Raw genomic sequence first — 17292 nt, 5'->3', positions numbered from 1 at the left:
CATGGATAGAAGAATCAATATCGTGAAAATGGCCATACTGCCCAAGGTGATTTATAGATTCAATGCCATCCCCATCAGCTACCATGATTTCTTCACAGAATTGGAAAAAACGGCTTTAAAGTTCATATGGAACCAAAAAGAGCCCGCATTGCCAAGACAATCCTAAGTCAAAAGGACAAAGCTGGAGGCGTCACGCTACCTGACTTCAAACTATACTACAAGGCTACAGTAACCAAAACAGCATGGTACTGGTACCACAACAGAGATATAGACCAATGGAACAGAACAGAGTCCTCAGAATACCCACACATCTACAGCCATCTGATCTTTGACAAACCTGAGAGAAACAAGAAATGGGGAAGGATTCCCTATTTAATAAATGGTGCTGGGAAAATTGGCTAGCCATAAGTAGAAAGCTGAAACTGGATCCTTTCCTTACCCCTTATACGAAATTAATTCAAGATGGATTAGAGACTTAATGTTAGACCTAATACCATAAAAACCCTAGAAGAAAATCTAGGTAGTACCATTCAGGACATAGGCATGGGCAAGGACTTCATGTCTAAAACACCAAAAGCAACGGCAGCAAAAGCAAAAATTGACACATGGGATCTAATTAACTAAAGAGCTTTTGCACAGCAAAAGAAACTACCATCAGAGTGAATAGGCAACCTACAGAATGGGAAAATTTTTGCAACCTACTCATCTGACAAAGGGCTAATATCCAGAATCTACCAAAACTCAAACATATACAAAAAAAGCAACAACCCCATCAAAAAGTGGGGAAAGGATATGAACAGACATTTCTCAAAAGAAGACATCCATACAGCCAACAGACACATGAAAAAATGCTCATCATCACTGGCCATCAGAGAAATGCAAATCAAAACCACAATGATACCATCTCACACCAGTTAGAATGGCAATCATTAAGAAGTCAGGAAACAACAGGTGTTGGAGAGGATGTGGAGAAATAGGAACACTTTTACACTGTTGGTGGGATTGTAAACTAGTTCAACCATTATGGAAAACAGTATTGGCGATTCCTCAAGGATCTAGAACTAGATGTACCATATGACCCAGCCATCCCACTACTGGGTATATACCCAAGGATTATAAATTACTCTACTACAAAGACACATGCACACGTTGTTTATTGCGGCACTATTCACAATAGCAAAGACTTGGAATCAACCCAAATGTCCATCTGTGACAGACTGGATTAAGAAAATGTGGCACATATACACCATGGAATACTATGCAGCCATAAAAAAGGATGAGTTTGCGTCCTTTGTAGGGACATGGATGCAGCTGGAAACCATCATTCTTAGCAAACTATCACAAGAAGAGAACCAAACACCGCATGTTCTCACTCATAGGTGGGAACTGAACAATGAGATCACTTGGACTCGGGAAGGGGAACATCACACACTGGGGCCTTTCATGGGGAGGGGGGAGGAGGGAGGGATTGCATTGGGGAGTTATACATGATATAAACGTCATGCACATGTACAAAAAAAAAAAAAAAGTCAGGAACAACAGGTGCTGGAGAGGATGTGAGAAATAGGACACTTTTACACTGTTGGTGGGATTGTAAACTGGTTCAACCATTATGAAAACAGTATGGCGATTCCTCAGTTCTAGAACTAGAAGTCCCATATGACCAGCCATCCCATTACTGTATATATACCCACAGGATTATAAATCATGCTGCTAGAAAGACACATGCACATGTATGTTTATTCGGCACTATTCACATAGTACATTTGGAATCAACCCAAATGTCATCAGTGACAGACTGGATTAAGAAAATGTGGCACATAAACCATGGAATACTATGCAGCCATAAAAAAGGATGAGTTTGTGTCCTTTGTAGGGACATGGATGCAGCTGGAAACCATCATTCTCATCAAACTGTCGTAAGAACAGAAAACCAAACACCGCATGTTCTCACTCATAGGTGGGAACTGAACATGATATCACTTGGACTCGGGAAGGGGAACATCACACACCAGGACCTATCACGGGGAGGGGGGATGGGGAGGGATTGCATGGGAGTTATACCTGATGTAATTGACGAGTTGATGGGTGCTGACGAGTTGATGGGTGCAGCACACCAACATGGCACAAGTATACATATGTAACAAACCTGCACGTTATGCATATGTACCCTAGAACTTAAAGTATAATAATAATAAAGAAAAAGAAGTTTGGAAAGCATAATTGAGAAACTAATTCAGGAAAATATCCCCAATCTTGTTAGAGATGCAGATATCTAGATATAAGCAATTCAGAGAACACCTAGGAGACACTATAGAATACAAACGTGACCTAGGGATATAGTCGCCAGACTATCCAAGTCAATGTGAAAGAAGAAATCATAAAAGAAGCTAGAGAAAAGCATCAAATCACGAATAAAGGAAATCTCATCAGACTGACAGTGAACTTTTCAGCAGATATTTTAACAAGTCAGAAGAGAATGGGGACCTAATTTTAGCTTCCTTTAAAAAATGGCATCCAAGAATTTTATATCCAGTCAAAATCAGCTTCATAAAATGAAGAATACATAAAGTCATGAACAGAAAACACTAGAGGAACTTATCACCATTAAATAGGCCCCATAAGAAATGCTCAAAAAGTTCTGAAGATGAAAACAAAAGTATGTCACTCACCATCATGAAGGCACACATAAGTAGAAAGCTCAAGGATCCTATAAAACAATCATACAATTGAGAATCCAAGGCAACTAGCTAGCAACATTATGACAGGATTAAAACCTCATATATCAATATAACCTTCAACATAAATGGCATAAATGTTCCATCCACAATATGTAGACCAGCAAGTTGGGTAACAGACAAAAACCAACCATTTGCTGCTAAAAAGAGACCCGTAGAATAGTAAGCACATTTACAGACTTAAAGTAAATTGGTGGAAATACATATAGCATGCAAATAAAAAACACAGCAGAGCTGAAGTAGCCATTCTCATATCAGATAAAACAGACTTTAAACTAGCAACAGTAACAAAAGGCAAAGAAGGGCATTATATAATGAAATGATAAGGGCTCCATTAAACCAAAAGATTTATTATCCTAAATATATATGCATCCAACACCAGAGTGCTCAGATTCAAAAACAAATACTACTAGACCTAAGAAAAGAGATTGATGGCAATACAATAATAGTGCGGGACTTCAATACCAAATGACAACACTAGACAGGTCATCAAGGCAAATGTCAACAAAGAAACTCTGGACTTAAACTGGACACTAGACCAAATGGACTTTTACAGAATATTCTAATCAACAACTACAGCATATACATTTTTCTCATCTGCACATGTAACACTCTCCAAAATTGAACATATGCTTAACCATAAAGCAAATTTCAATAAATTCAAGAAAATCAAAATCACATCAAGTATCCCATTGGACCACAGTAGAATAAAATTAGAAATGAATACCAAGGGGAACTCTCAAAGCTACATAAGTACATGGAAACGAAACAAGTTGCTCACGAATGACTTTTGGGTGAACAACAAAATCAAGGCAGGAATAAAAAAACTGCAATGAATGAAAATAGAGACACAACATAGCAAAACCTCAGAGATACAGCCAATGAAGTGCTAAGAGGAAAGTTTTTAGTGTTAAATGCCTAAATCAAAAACACAGAAAGATCTCAAATCAATGACCTATTGTTATACTACATGAAACTAGAATAACAAGAAAAACCAGACCAAAGCTAGCAGAAGACAAAAAAAAAAAAAAAAAAAAAAAAAAAAAAAACTAAGTCTCCTTTAGCTGAATAAATGAGATTGCGATCAAAAAAAGACACAAAGGATCAACAAAATGAGAAGCTGGTTCTTTGAAATAATAAACTAAGTTGATAGACCACTAGATGGTTTAACCAAGAAGAAAAGACAGAAAACTGTAACAAGTACAATCATAAATGAAAAGGGCACACATTGCAATGGATACCACAGAAATATATATAAGATGATCAGTGATTACTATGAACATGTATATACATACAAACTAGAAAAGCTAGATGATGGATAAATTCCTGGAAAATTACAGTCTCCCAAGACTGAACCAGGATGAAACAGAAAACACAAACAGACGAAAGGAATAGTGAAACTGAGCCAGCAATAAAAAATGTTCCACCAAAAAAGGCCAGGATCACATAGGTCTATAAACAAGTTTTTCCAGACAAGCAAAGAAGAGCTGGTGCTAATCTTACTAAAACTGTTCCCAAAAATTGAGGAGTTGGGAATCCTTCCTAATTAATTATACAAAACCAGTATCATCCTGAGAGCAAAATCAGGTAAGGACACAACCAAAAAAGAAAACTGCCAGCCAATATTCCAGATGAACATAGATGCAAAAATCCTCAACGAGATACTAGCAAAGCAAATCCAACAGCACATGCAAAAAAATAGTTAATCATGATCAAGTGGATTTTATTCTAGGGATGAAAGGATGGATCAACATTTACTAATCAATAAATGTAAATCACCACATAAAATTATAAACACAAATCATGTGATCATCTCAATAGATGCAGAAAAAGCATTAGAGACAATTCAACATCACTTGATGATTAAAAACCCTCCATATAATAGGCATAGAAAGAACATACTCCAACATCATACCAAATGTGGGAAAGTTGAAAGCATTCCCTTCAGGAACTGAAACAGGTCAAGGATGTCCACTTTTACCACTCCTAGTCAACATAGTACTGGAAAAGTCCCAGCCAGAGCAATCAAGCAAGAGAAAGAAACAAAAGACATTCAAATTGGAAAAGAGGAAGTCAACGTACCTCTGTTCATTGATGATATAATATGATACTGAGAAAAACCAAAAGACTCCTCCAACAGACTCCTAGACTTGATAAACAAATTCAGTAATGTTTCAAAAAATAAAATCAACATACAAAAATCAGTAGCTTTTCTATACAACAATGATGTTCTAACTGAAAACCAAATGAAGGTTCTCATTAACAATCTCATTAACAACAGCCACAAAAAGTAAAATACCTACAAATACATTTAACCAAGAATGTGAAAGAGTTCTACAAGGAGAACTATAAGACACAGATGAAAGAAACTAGATCAAATGGACAAATGGAGAAATATCTCATGCTCATGAATTGGAAGAATCAATACCATTAAAATGACCATACCAGTCCAGGCACAGTGGTTCACGCCTATAATCCCAGCACTTTGGGAGGCTGAGGCAGTAGACTCACTTGAACCCAGAAGTTCCAGACCATCCTGGTCAACATAGCGAGACCTCATCTTACCACAAAAATTTACATTAGCCAGGCATGGTGGCATACACCTGTATCCCCAGCTACTCAGGAGGCTGAAGTGGGAGGATTGCTTAAGCCTAGGAGGTCAAAGCTGCAGTGAGCAGTGATTGTGCCACTGCATTCCAGCCTGGGCAATAGAGAGAGATGCTGTCAAAAAAAAAAAAAAAAAAAAAAAAAAAAAAAAACAAACAACATACTGACCAAAGCAATATCCACATTCAGTACAATTCCTATCAAACTATGAAGATCAGTCATCCTTCAGAGAATTAGAAATAACAATCCTAATGTTTACATGGAATCAAAAAACAGCCTGAATAGCCAAAGCAACCTTAAGTAAAATTAACAAACCCAGAGGCATCACATTTCCTAATTTCAAATTATACTACAAGGCTATAGTAACTTAAACAGCACAGTACTTGTACAAAATTAGACACATAGATCAATGGAACAAAACAGAGATCCCAGAAATAAAGCTGCATACCTATAGTCATCTGATTTTCTACAAAATCAACAACAATAAACAATGAGAGAACACTCTATTCAATAAATGGTGTTGGGAAAATTGCCTAGCCACATGAAGAAGAATAAAACTGGACCCCATCTCTCACTATTCACAATAATTAACTCAAGACGGTTTGAAGACTTAAACATAAGACGTGAAACTACAAAGGCACTAGAAGAAAACCTAGGCAAAACTCTTCTGGACATTGATCTATACAAAGAATTTATGACTAAAATCCCAAAAGCAAATGCAACAAAAACAAAAGTAGACAAATTGGACTTAATTAATTTCCTGCACAGTCAAAGAAATAATCAGTAGAGTAAAAAGATGACCTACAGAATGGGATAAAATATTTGCAAACTATGTCTCTGACAAAAGACTAATATCCAGAATCTACAAGGTACTCAAACAACTCAACAGGTAAACAAACAAACAGACCTATTAAAAGGTGGGCAAAGGACATGAACACACATTTTACAAAAGAAGACATAAAGCAGCCAACAAACATGGAAAAATGCTCAATATACTAATCATCAGAAAAATGCAAATTAAAACCACAATGAAATACGATTTTATATCAGTCAGGAGGGCTATTATTAAAAAGTTAGAAAATAACAGACGTTGGCATGGATGTGGGAAAAAAATGGGTACACTTATACACTGTTGATGGGAATGTAAATTAGTACAACCTCTATGAAAAACCATATGAAAATTTCTCAAAGGTATAATAATAAAAAAAAATTGACCCAGCAATCCCACTAACAGGTATGTACCCAAAGGAAAATCGATCATTATATAAAAAGGACACCTGCATTTGTATGTCTATCACAGCACTGTTCACAATAGCAAAGTTATGGAATCAACCTAAGTGTCCATCAATGGTTAATTCGATACAGAGATTATGGTATATAGACACCATGGAATACCATACATCTGTAAGAAAGAACAAAATCATTATCTTTCCATCAACATGGATGGAGGTGGAGATCATTATCCTATGTGAAATAATTCAGAAAATCAAATATCCCATGTTCTCACTTATAAGTGGGAGTTACACAATGGAAACACATGGACATACAGATGGAAATAACAGACACCAAGGACTCCAAAAGGGAGAAGTTAAAAGGGGGTTGAGGGCTGAAAAATTACCTAATGGTCACTGTTTTGTTGATGGATACATTAGAAATCCAAACCTACCATTATGCAATATCCATGTAAAAAACCCACAAATGCATCCCCAGATCTAAATTTTTTTAAGAAAAAGAAAAATAAATACATATATAAACATTCCACTGATTTGTTATTTAAATTAAAAGCAATAAACCTTTAATCTCTGTGTTCGTCATATGAAATTATTCAATAACAAGCTTTCTACTTAACTTACATCCCAGTCAATATTTGCAAAAAACAGATGTCTTTTGATTTCTTCAACTCCTTCTGATCCTATAAAAAAAGAAATGATATTTTAATTTTATGATTTTTTAAAAATCTTGCTCCCTGGCTTCCAGACTGCTATCTGTAAACAGGAATACACATATTTCATACATTCCTTGAAAATAAAATTATATGATTTCTTATCTGGCATTTTATTAGCTTGTCCTTTCATTTTATTGTGATAAAAATAACTAATGTTCATATTGAACTACAAAGAGTATCATGAAATATTAAAGTGTCTCTCAAATTAAATCAAAATAGTATTAAACATAATACTTAAATACATATTTTTTCACCCCTAATTTATCTTATGACCTTATATTTATATGCCAAATTAAAAGGTACAAAGGAATAAAGGGACACTGAAATGTTCACACGAGGGCATAAATAATAGGATTGCATCTGGATACAGGGAAAGGCTACCAGAAAGGGGTCAAAAAAATAGTTACAGAAACATAATGTTTACTTCGAAGAGTATTGGGAGGGGCAAAATATCTATCTTCAAATATATAGAAGATTACCTGTACAAGGGAGAATCTGTGTATTATTTCAAAAGAAGTAATCCATAATACATACCTAATAATAGGTTGAACAGAAGCTTTCATTAACTAGACTACTTCAGTTTTAAATCATGGACATAACAGAGTTTACTTTGTCTGAAATGCATACACAAAATGAAGAATTCTATGTATAGAAGTAATGTGCTCAAATCAAACAAGAAAACATAAAGATTTAATTATCCTCCCAAAACATGCAGTTACTTCTATAAAAGCTAAGAAAAGAAGCAATACCCAATCTATTTGCTGGATTCCTTTTGAACAACATCCTTAGAAGACTTTGTGCTTCAGCACTAAGAAATTGAGGCATTCCAAGTTTTGCTCTGAAACAGAGGATTTTAGAAAGTTTCACTTCAATTTAGCCACGCATTTGATTTGAAAAATCTCAAAAAGAATTTTTAAAAGTGCTTTTACAAGGGTAAATTATGTCCTGTATATGGTAGAAGGGAACAAGACAGTGAGAAAAATGTTCTCTTGTGTATTTTAAAACCGCAATAATTTTCTCAAAACTGAAAGCAAGAGATTTTTTTTCCCAAAAGAAAAACATACTGTTTACACTTACTTTAATATCATATTCATGGTCTCATTTCTGTCTTTACCTTGAAATGGCAGAGTACCAGTAAGCATTTCAAACTAAAACAAACAAACAAAACATCACCACACAATTAGAACACCTTAGAATATATAGTAAGATTCTTTAGAAAAATTTGAGCCTTCTACTATATAATCATCAAACTGTAAGATCTACATGATAGTAGATCAAAATGGGACCAGAAAATTTGGTTACTTAAAGAAATAAACTTCTGGTATCCCACTCTCTCTCTCTCTATGTATATATATAGCTCAACTGATGGTGACCTGTAGCAGATGAAACCAACCAATTCTTCTTTGGTTCTAATTTGGCTATGTTTTCAAAGCCAAAGCAATTGAAAATATGCACAATGCACTTTCTGTTAAAACAAAGATATTCTTTTGAAGCAAATGTTTAATAATAAAGGAAAAGGAAAAATAAGCAGAAAAGCATTCAAATTCATACATGCCCAACAAAGATTTAACTATTCTCATTTCCTCCACGGCCCCCAAAACAGGACCCAAAAAAGAGGTAGAAGCAGCAGAACACACCACCACCACTCCCCCACCCCCCCGACACGCATGCCAATAGCTTTAAAAAAGAAACATACATCTTAGTTGTACACAGAAGAAGGAAAACATTTTCTCATAGAGAACTGACTGCAATGTGACTAACTAGAACATTAAATAATGGTATAAAAAAAGACTACCTCTAAAAATCATTATAGCACATTAAAGAGAAGTTTTTGTATCTCCAGTATTAAATCTCAAACTTAGATTCAATAATGGCTTTGTCCTTTAGTCTTCTACTCATTTATCTGAACTCACAATCTAAGTGAGCTTATACGTTCAAGTCTCCCCTGTATCTTAATGTCTCCCAAAATCTGCTGTTCAAGCCTTAATCTTTCTCAAACTCCAGCTTTCCTTCCCAAATCTTAAGTAATAGTACACCACCAAAGACTGGAGGAGTAGAGGTGACAACTTCAGGGAGAGAATGAAGGATCATATATAGGACTCACATCTTCCCTCAAAGAAACTATAGGTTGGGTAGTTAATATATACATATTAAGGTCTCCGAATGATTCTGATTCTCTCTCCACTACCCCTTCTGGTTTATCACCACCCAGTGGTGAGTCATTAACCTAGAGTAACCTATGCTACATGTTAGAAATTATTTTTTCCCACTTCCAAAACCAGCTGTCCTCCTCAGTTATCTCTTCTATTAACTTACCATTCTTTCAACCCCCTAAAACTCACAAATTTTATAGGCATTTTTATCTTTGACAATTCATCTCTTTTTCACCTGTGTCATCTAATTTGCTACCAAGGTTAGTAACAGATTACTTTGAAATCTCTATAATCTTACAATTGTCTTTTAAGATCTCTTTTGTCTTCCTATTTCTAGTTTCTTCCAATACAATCCACTTACATAATGCTGTCAAGGCTAATCTTCCTAAAATACAATCTTCTCTAATTTCCATCCTGTTTAGAATCTAAAAGTTTCCTCCTACTCAAAGAATCATGTGTAAATGCTTATAGGTTTATAGCTTCACTTCCTCCACCTTTGCCCTCTTTCTCCACTTCTCTAGTCAAACTGGTTCTCCAAGTCTTTGCTAATATGATCACAATACTCTCCTTCTTGACACACAACTATTGAAATTTTATCCATGCTTCAGGGCTTAATTTTAATTCCAACTCTTCCAGTTTGCCTACATCAGCTTACATAAATCTTCCCTGAACTCCTAAGGTACTTCTTGAGAGTTTATTTAGCTACTCCAGTTGAAAAAGACCAAATATTGTACTTAGAATCAGTCCTTACCCCACAGGCCTCCTAATATGTCAGGCTTATAATAGGCACTTAACATGCTTATGTGTCATTTGGTATGCTACTCAGTGATAAATGGACAAAATGGATCAGCCCTCAAAAGCAAATTATATCTAATTCAACAGCTATTTATCTATCATCCTACTGACTCCTGCAAATTCTATACTTAATCTCATACCAATGGTCATTAAGCATCTACTGTATTAAGCACCTACTGAAATGCTCACTATGCTTGGTACTATTGGAGATGAAAAGTAGTATAAGACATGATTCCTCTGTTCAACAGGTTTATAACCTTTCCAGGGAATGCACGGAACAATCTGACAATAGGACACTATATGGTAAGGTGCTAAGTTCTGTAACATTCAATTAAAATACCACGTAACTGATAAACTCATCATTCTGAAATATAGAATCTGACAGACCTTTTCATAAGTATCAAATATGAATAGTTTATTATAACAATGCTGCCATTTACCTTTTTAGTAGCAACTTTAAAATAAATCAGAACATCAAAACTTTAATTTTTATTGTGTAACAGCTAGCCAATCACAAGGTTTTTGGTGCTAATTATAAATTATCAGAACCCCTTTCTGATCTGCTAAGTCCCAAAATTTGAAATAAAATAATTTTTATATTTTGAAATAAAATAAAATAATTTATATATCAATCACAGGTTGGCATAATTAAAACAAATAATGCTACTTACCATAAGAACACCATATGACCACCAATCAGCACTCTGGGAATGGCCTCTCCTATTTACTACTTCAGGAGCCATATACTCTACTGTACCACAAAATGAGTAAGCCTTCTTTTCTTGATCTACTGACTCCTTGCTGAGTCCAAAATCTATAATAACAGTATTACCAAAAAATGTGTCTGAAAAACTTCAGAAAACAGAAAACATCAAAAGAAACAAAATAATGTATTAAACATTACAATTATTTATGGATGGCCTACAATTATTCTTAAGAAAGTTCCTGCAAGATCAATAAGAGAAAGTAGCTTGTATTTCATAACAATACTTTTTAAGGTCATTTAAAGATCCTTCCATTAAATCTCATCCTCAAAATACATGCTTTCAGGTCTGCACTAGAATACAATGCAAAAAATGTGAGGGAACAACAATTAAATCAAAGCTGCCATATTGATCTAAGTTTTAAAATAGACTAAGACAAAACAGAAATAGTAACTTATACTTTTTAAAATATTAAAAAAACAAATTTTGCTTTGGCTTTGGTGAGCTTCCATTTTTGTTCAAAGCCTTCAAAGAGCTAAAGATACCAATATATAAAAATCAATCTTATTTCCTGGTATTACTAATGAACGACTGGAAGGCGAAATTTAAAAAATACCATTTATAATACCACCAAAAATATCAAACATGAAATCTACAGGTATAAATATACACCTACAGCTATAAAATATATATGCAAGAATCATATGCTGAAAACTGGAAACACTGATGAAACAAATCAAGGTAGACCTAAATAAATGGGAAGATATACCATGTTCATGAATTGGAAGATTTAATGTTGTTAAGGTATGGATTCTCCCCAAACTGATATACCAATTCAATGAAACTTTAATAAAATCCCAGCAAAATTTATTTTGTAGAAATCAATAAGCTGATTCTACAATTTGTATAAAAAAGTCAAGAAAATAAAATAGTTCAAAGAATTTTGAAAAGTTAGAAGAAAGTTGAAGGACTTATACTACACCTGACTTCAACACGTACTATAAAGCTACGGTAATCAAGACAGTGGGGTACCAGAAAAAGGTTGGACATATATATAAACAGAACAGAGGAGTGTACAATAATAGACTAACATATACAGTTAATTTTGCTATAATGCTTCTTTTGAAAATGCAAATTTGTTCTAATGCAATTGATATCTTAGCAAACAATCTAAGTATAACATGAATTTCACACTGGCTTATGGGTGATTTTGTCTGCAGGAAACATCATATGAGCACAGAAAACTGAACCAGCTGAGCTTAGGAAAGTAGAAATACATAAAATGCACATATGCACACAACTCAAACATCTACCAGCTACTTCACTGTATTTGTTATGAGCCGCTCCTGTCCACCTCTAGTGTTAAAAGTTTCCTTCCAGTTCCAGATAATCTAACTTCCACTACATCATTATAACTTACAAACTGTAACTTTTCTGACACCCACTTCCACAAGCAAACTTCAGGTCTTTTTCAAGGTAAGGAACTGTATTTATTGCAGTCTTTATGTATTTCTTAATCATTTAGAACATATAAAACAATGCTACCCTTTTTACTTTCTTCTCTTTTGCGTATCGCTGATTAAACATTTTAAAGTTATGCCCCTTGCCCCATTTTTCCCGTAAGTTCTGTGGTTTATATACTATGGATTTATGCATACTGCAGTGATTTAGATCACATACATCACATTATAACAGAACTGGCTCTACAATGTCACTTAATTTATCGCAAAGGTGCAAAAACAATTCTATGGAGAAAAAGCAGTCTTTTCAACAAATGGTACCAGAACAAGTAGGATAGAGATATAGAAAAGTTCATCCTCATACCATAAATAATTAACTCAAAATGGATCATAAACCATGTAAAACCTAATATAAAATTTACAAAAAAAAATAGAAAATCTTTGTGATCTTGGTTATACATGAAAAGTATAATCCATAAAAGAAAAATAATGATAAACTAGACATTATCAAAATAAACAAACTGTTCTTCAGAAAATGGTATTAAGAAAATGAAGAAGAAGCTACAGGAGGAGAGGATGGAGCAAGATGGCGAAACAGAAGCCTATACCATTTGTAGCTTCTGCAGGAACACCAAAGTTCAACAACTCTCTGCACACAGAAAAGCACCATCACAAGAATCAAAAATCAGGTGAGGGATCACAGTACTTAGTTTTAACTTCCTGTTGCTGAAAGAGGCATTGAAGAGGGTAGAGGAGACAGTCATAAATCACTGATAACACCCCCTGCCCATGCCCCAGCAGTAGTCATGCAATGAGGAGAGTCTTTGCAGATAGGGGAGGGAAAGCTCAGCAACTGGGGGGCTTTACATTGAATTCAGTGCTGCCCTGTTACAGCAGAGAGCAAAGTCATGCTCGCCTCAGCCAGCACCCACATATGGAGGAAGTTTTTGTTACTTTTTATTTTTTAAGTTTTTTTTTTTTTTTTGAGATGGAGTCTTGCTCACTGCAACCTCTGCCTCTCGGGTTCAAGTGATTCTCCTGCCTCAGCCTCCTGAGTAGCTAGGATTACAGGCATTTGCCACCATGGGTGGCTAATTTATTTCATGCTTTTAGTAGAGGCAAGGTTTCACCATATTGGTCAGGCTGGTCTCGAACTCCTGACCCCAGATGATCCATTCACCTCAGCCTCCCAAAGTGCTGGGTTTATAGGCATGAGCCACTGCACCTGGCCAGAGGAAATTTTTGGACAAGAACTAGACAGAAGGGAATTGCCCATCCCAGTGGTCTAAATTTGAACTCCTCAGCAAGCCTCATCATCTTGGGTCAAAGTGCTCTGGGGTCCTAGGTAAACTTAAAAGGCAGTCTAAGATGTAAACTGCAATTCCAAGGCAACTACTAGTGTTGAACTGGAATTAGAGCCAGTGGACTAGGGTGGCATGTGACCTACATAAATGCCAGTCAGGGTGGCTAAGGGAGTACTTGTGCCACCATTCCCCAACTCCAGACAGCACAGCAACAAAAGTGACTCCTTCCTTCTGCTTAAGGAGGAAGGAGCACAAAGTAAAGAGGACTTTGTCTTGCATCTTAGATATCAGCTCAGCCAGAGTAGGACAGGACACTGAGCAGAGTTGTGAGGTTCCCATTCCAGGCCCTAGCTCATGGATGATATTTCTAGACACACCCTGGGCCAAAAGGAAACCCACTGTCTTGAAAAGAAGAACCCAGTCCTGGCAGGATTAATTGCCTGCGATTAAAGAGATCTTGCACCACGAACCACCACCAGCAGCAATATACCCAGGTAGTACACCATGGACTTTGGGCTCTGAGACATGCTGGCTTCAGGTGTGACCCAAAAATTGAGAGCTGTGGTAGCTACAGAAAAAAAATTCCTTCTGTTTGAGAAAAGCAGAAAGGTAATGCACCTTAGGCACCAGCTTGGCCACAGTGGGGTAGGCCAATAAGCAGGCTCTTGAGGTCTCTGAGTCTAAGCCTAGGCTCTTGGATATCATTTCTAGATCTGCCCTGGGGCATAAGGGAGCCCAGTGCTCTGAAGAGTGAATTCCAAGCCTGGCAGCATTCACCAGTTGTTGACTGAAGAACCACTGGGCTTTAAGTGAACGTTGCCAGTGGCCTGACAGAACCCCTGCTATGGGCTGCTGGTGCTGAGGGCTACAGGGAGAGGTTCCTCTGCCTGTGGAAAGGGGAGGGAAGTGCAACAAAGATTCTGGATTATGGTCTGAGTGCCACCTTAGTTGCAGTAGAATAGAACTTCAGGTAAATTTCTAAGGTATATGACTCTAATCCTTGGCTCCCAAACAGCATGTCTGGTCCTACCTGGGGCCAGGCGGAACTCACTGCCCTGAAAGGAAGGACACAAACCTGTTTGGCCTTAACATCTGCTGATTGTAGAGCACTATGATCTTGAGTGAAAATAGGTTTTACCCAGGTAATAGTTACAGTGAGCCAAGGGAGAGACCCAGTGTTGTGCTGGCTTGCAGTTTGATTCAATACAGACTGAGTTGTGGCAGCCATAGGGGTGACTGCATAACCACATCCCCATTCCAGGTGGCTCAGCACAGAGATAGACTCCATTTGTTTGGGAGAAAATAAGGGAAAAGAGTGAGGTTCTCTGACTGGTAATAGAGACAATTCTTCCAGAATTTATCCAAGGCCACCAATGGGGTACCTCTAGGAGCCTATAAAACTGCAGCATTAGGAAGAATCAATATCGTGAAAATGGCCATACTGCCCAAGGTTATTTATAGATTCAATGCCATCCCCATCAAGCTACCAATGACTTTCTTCACAGAGTTGGAAAAAAACGGCTTTAAAGTTCATATGGAACCAAAAAAGAGCCCGCATTGCCAAGACAATCCTAAGTCAATAGGACAAAGCTGGAGGCATCACGCTACCTGACCTCAAACTATACTACAAGGCTACAGTAACCAAAACAGCATGGTACTGGTACCACAACAGAGATATAGACCAATGGAACAGAACGGAGTCCTCAGAAATAATACCACACATCTACAGCCATCTGATCTTTGACAAACCTGAGAGAAACAAGAAATGGGGAAAGGATTCCCTATTTAATAAATGGTGCTGGGAAAATTGGCTAGCCATAAGTAGAAAGCTGAAACTGGATCCTTTCCTTACCCCTTATACGAAAATTAATTCAAGATGGATTAGAGACTTAAATGTTAGACCTAATACCATAAAAACCCTAGAAGAAAATCTAGGTAGTACCATTCAGGACATAGGCATGGGCAAGGACTTCATGTCTAAAACACCAAAAGCAACAGCAGCAAAAGCAAAAATTGACACATGGGATCTAATTAAACTAAAGAGCTTTTGCACAGCCAAAGAAACTACCATCAGAGTGAACAGGCAATCTACAGAATGGGAGAAAATTTTTGCAACCTACTCATCTGACAAAGGGCTAATATCCAGAATCTACAAAGAACTCAAACAAATATACAAGAAAAAAACAAACAACCCCATCAAAAAGTGGGCAAAGCATATGAACAGACATTTCTCCAAAGAAGACATCCATACCGCCAACAGACACATGAAAAAATGCTCATCATCACTCGCCATCAGAGAAATGCAAATCAAAACCACAATGAGATACCATCTCACACCAGTTAGAATGGCAATCATTAAGAAGTCAGGAAACAACAGGTGCTGGAGAAGATGTGGAGAAATAGGAACACTTTTACACTGTTGGTGGGATTGTAAACTAGCTCAACCATTATGGAAAACAGTATGGCGATTCCTCAAGGATCTAGAACTAGATGTACCATATGACCCAGCCATCCCACTACTGGGTATATACCCAAAGGATTATAAATTACTCTACTACAAAGACACATGCACACGTATGTTTATTGCGGCACTATTCACAATAGCAAAGACTTGGAATCAACCCAAATGTCCATCTGTGACAGACTGGATTAAGAAAATGTGGCACATATACACCATGGAATACTATGCAGCCATAAAAAAGGATGAGTTTGCGTCCTTTGTAGGGACATGGATGCAGCTGGAAACCATCATTCTTAGCAACTATCACAAGAAGAGAAAACCAAACACCGCATGTTCTCACTCATAGGTGGGAACTGAACAATGAGATCACTTGGACTCGGGAAGGGGAACATCACACACTGGGGCCTATCATGGGGTGGGGGGAGGAGGGAGGGATTGCATTGGAAGTTATACATGATATAAACGTCATGCACATGTACCCTAGAACTTAAATAAAAAAAAAAAAAAAAAAGAAAAAAAACAAACAACCCCATCACAAAGTGGGGAAAGGATGAACAGACATTTCTCAAAAGAAGACATTCATACAGCCAACAGACACATGAAAAAATGCTCATCATCACTCGCCATCAGAGAAATGCAAATCAAAACCACAATGAGATACCCTCTCGCACCAGTTAGAATGGCAATCATTAAAAAGTCAGGAAACAACAGATGCTGGAGAGGATGTGGAGAAATAGGAACACTTTTACACTGTTGGTGGGATTGTAAACTAGTTCAACCATTATGACACTTCCTCAAGGATCTAGATCTAGATGTACCATATGACCCAGCCATTCCACTACTGGGTATATACTCAAAGGATTATAAATCATGCTGCTATAAAGACACATGCAAACGTATGTTTATTGCAGCACTATTCACAATAGCAAAGACTTGGAATCAACGCAAATTTCCATTTGTGACAGACTGGATTAAGAAAATGTGGCACATATACATTGTGGAATACTATGCAGCCACGAAAAAGGATGAGTTTGCATCCTTTTTAGGGACATGGATGCAGCTGGAAACCATCATTCTTAGCAAACTATCACAAGAACAGAAAACCAACACCGCATGTTCTCACTC

General features: G+C 36.7%; 1 protein-coding gene across 1 annotated transcript in view; it reads right to left on the bottom strand.

The window, feature by feature from the left end:
* RPS6KA6 (ribosomal protein S6 kinase A6) overlaps nt 1–17292 on the bottom strand; it is a 147582-nt gene that overhangs the window by 65218 nt on the left and 65072 nt on the right. The window contains 4 exon segments of the mRNA XM_033233510.1: nt 7199–7257; nt 8040–8128; nt 8368–8438; nt 10910–11052. Of these exon segments, the coding sequence (XP_033089401.1) occupies nt 7199–7257; nt 8040–8128; nt 8368–8438; nt 10910–11052 (362 nt within the window).

The sequence above is a fragment of the Trachypithecus francoisi genome, unplaced genomic scaffold (assembly GCF_009764315.1).
Source record: "Trachypithecus francoisi isolate TF-2019V2 unplaced genomic scaffold, Tfra_2.0 Contig01451, whole genome shotgun sequence".
Taxonomy (NCBI): domain Eukaryota; kingdom Metazoa; phylum Chordata; class Mammalia; order Primates; family Cercopithecidae; genus Trachypithecus; species Trachypithecus francoisi.
Note: the sequence above shows the minus strand (reverse complement) of the source record. Positions and strands in the feature narration are given on the sequence as shown.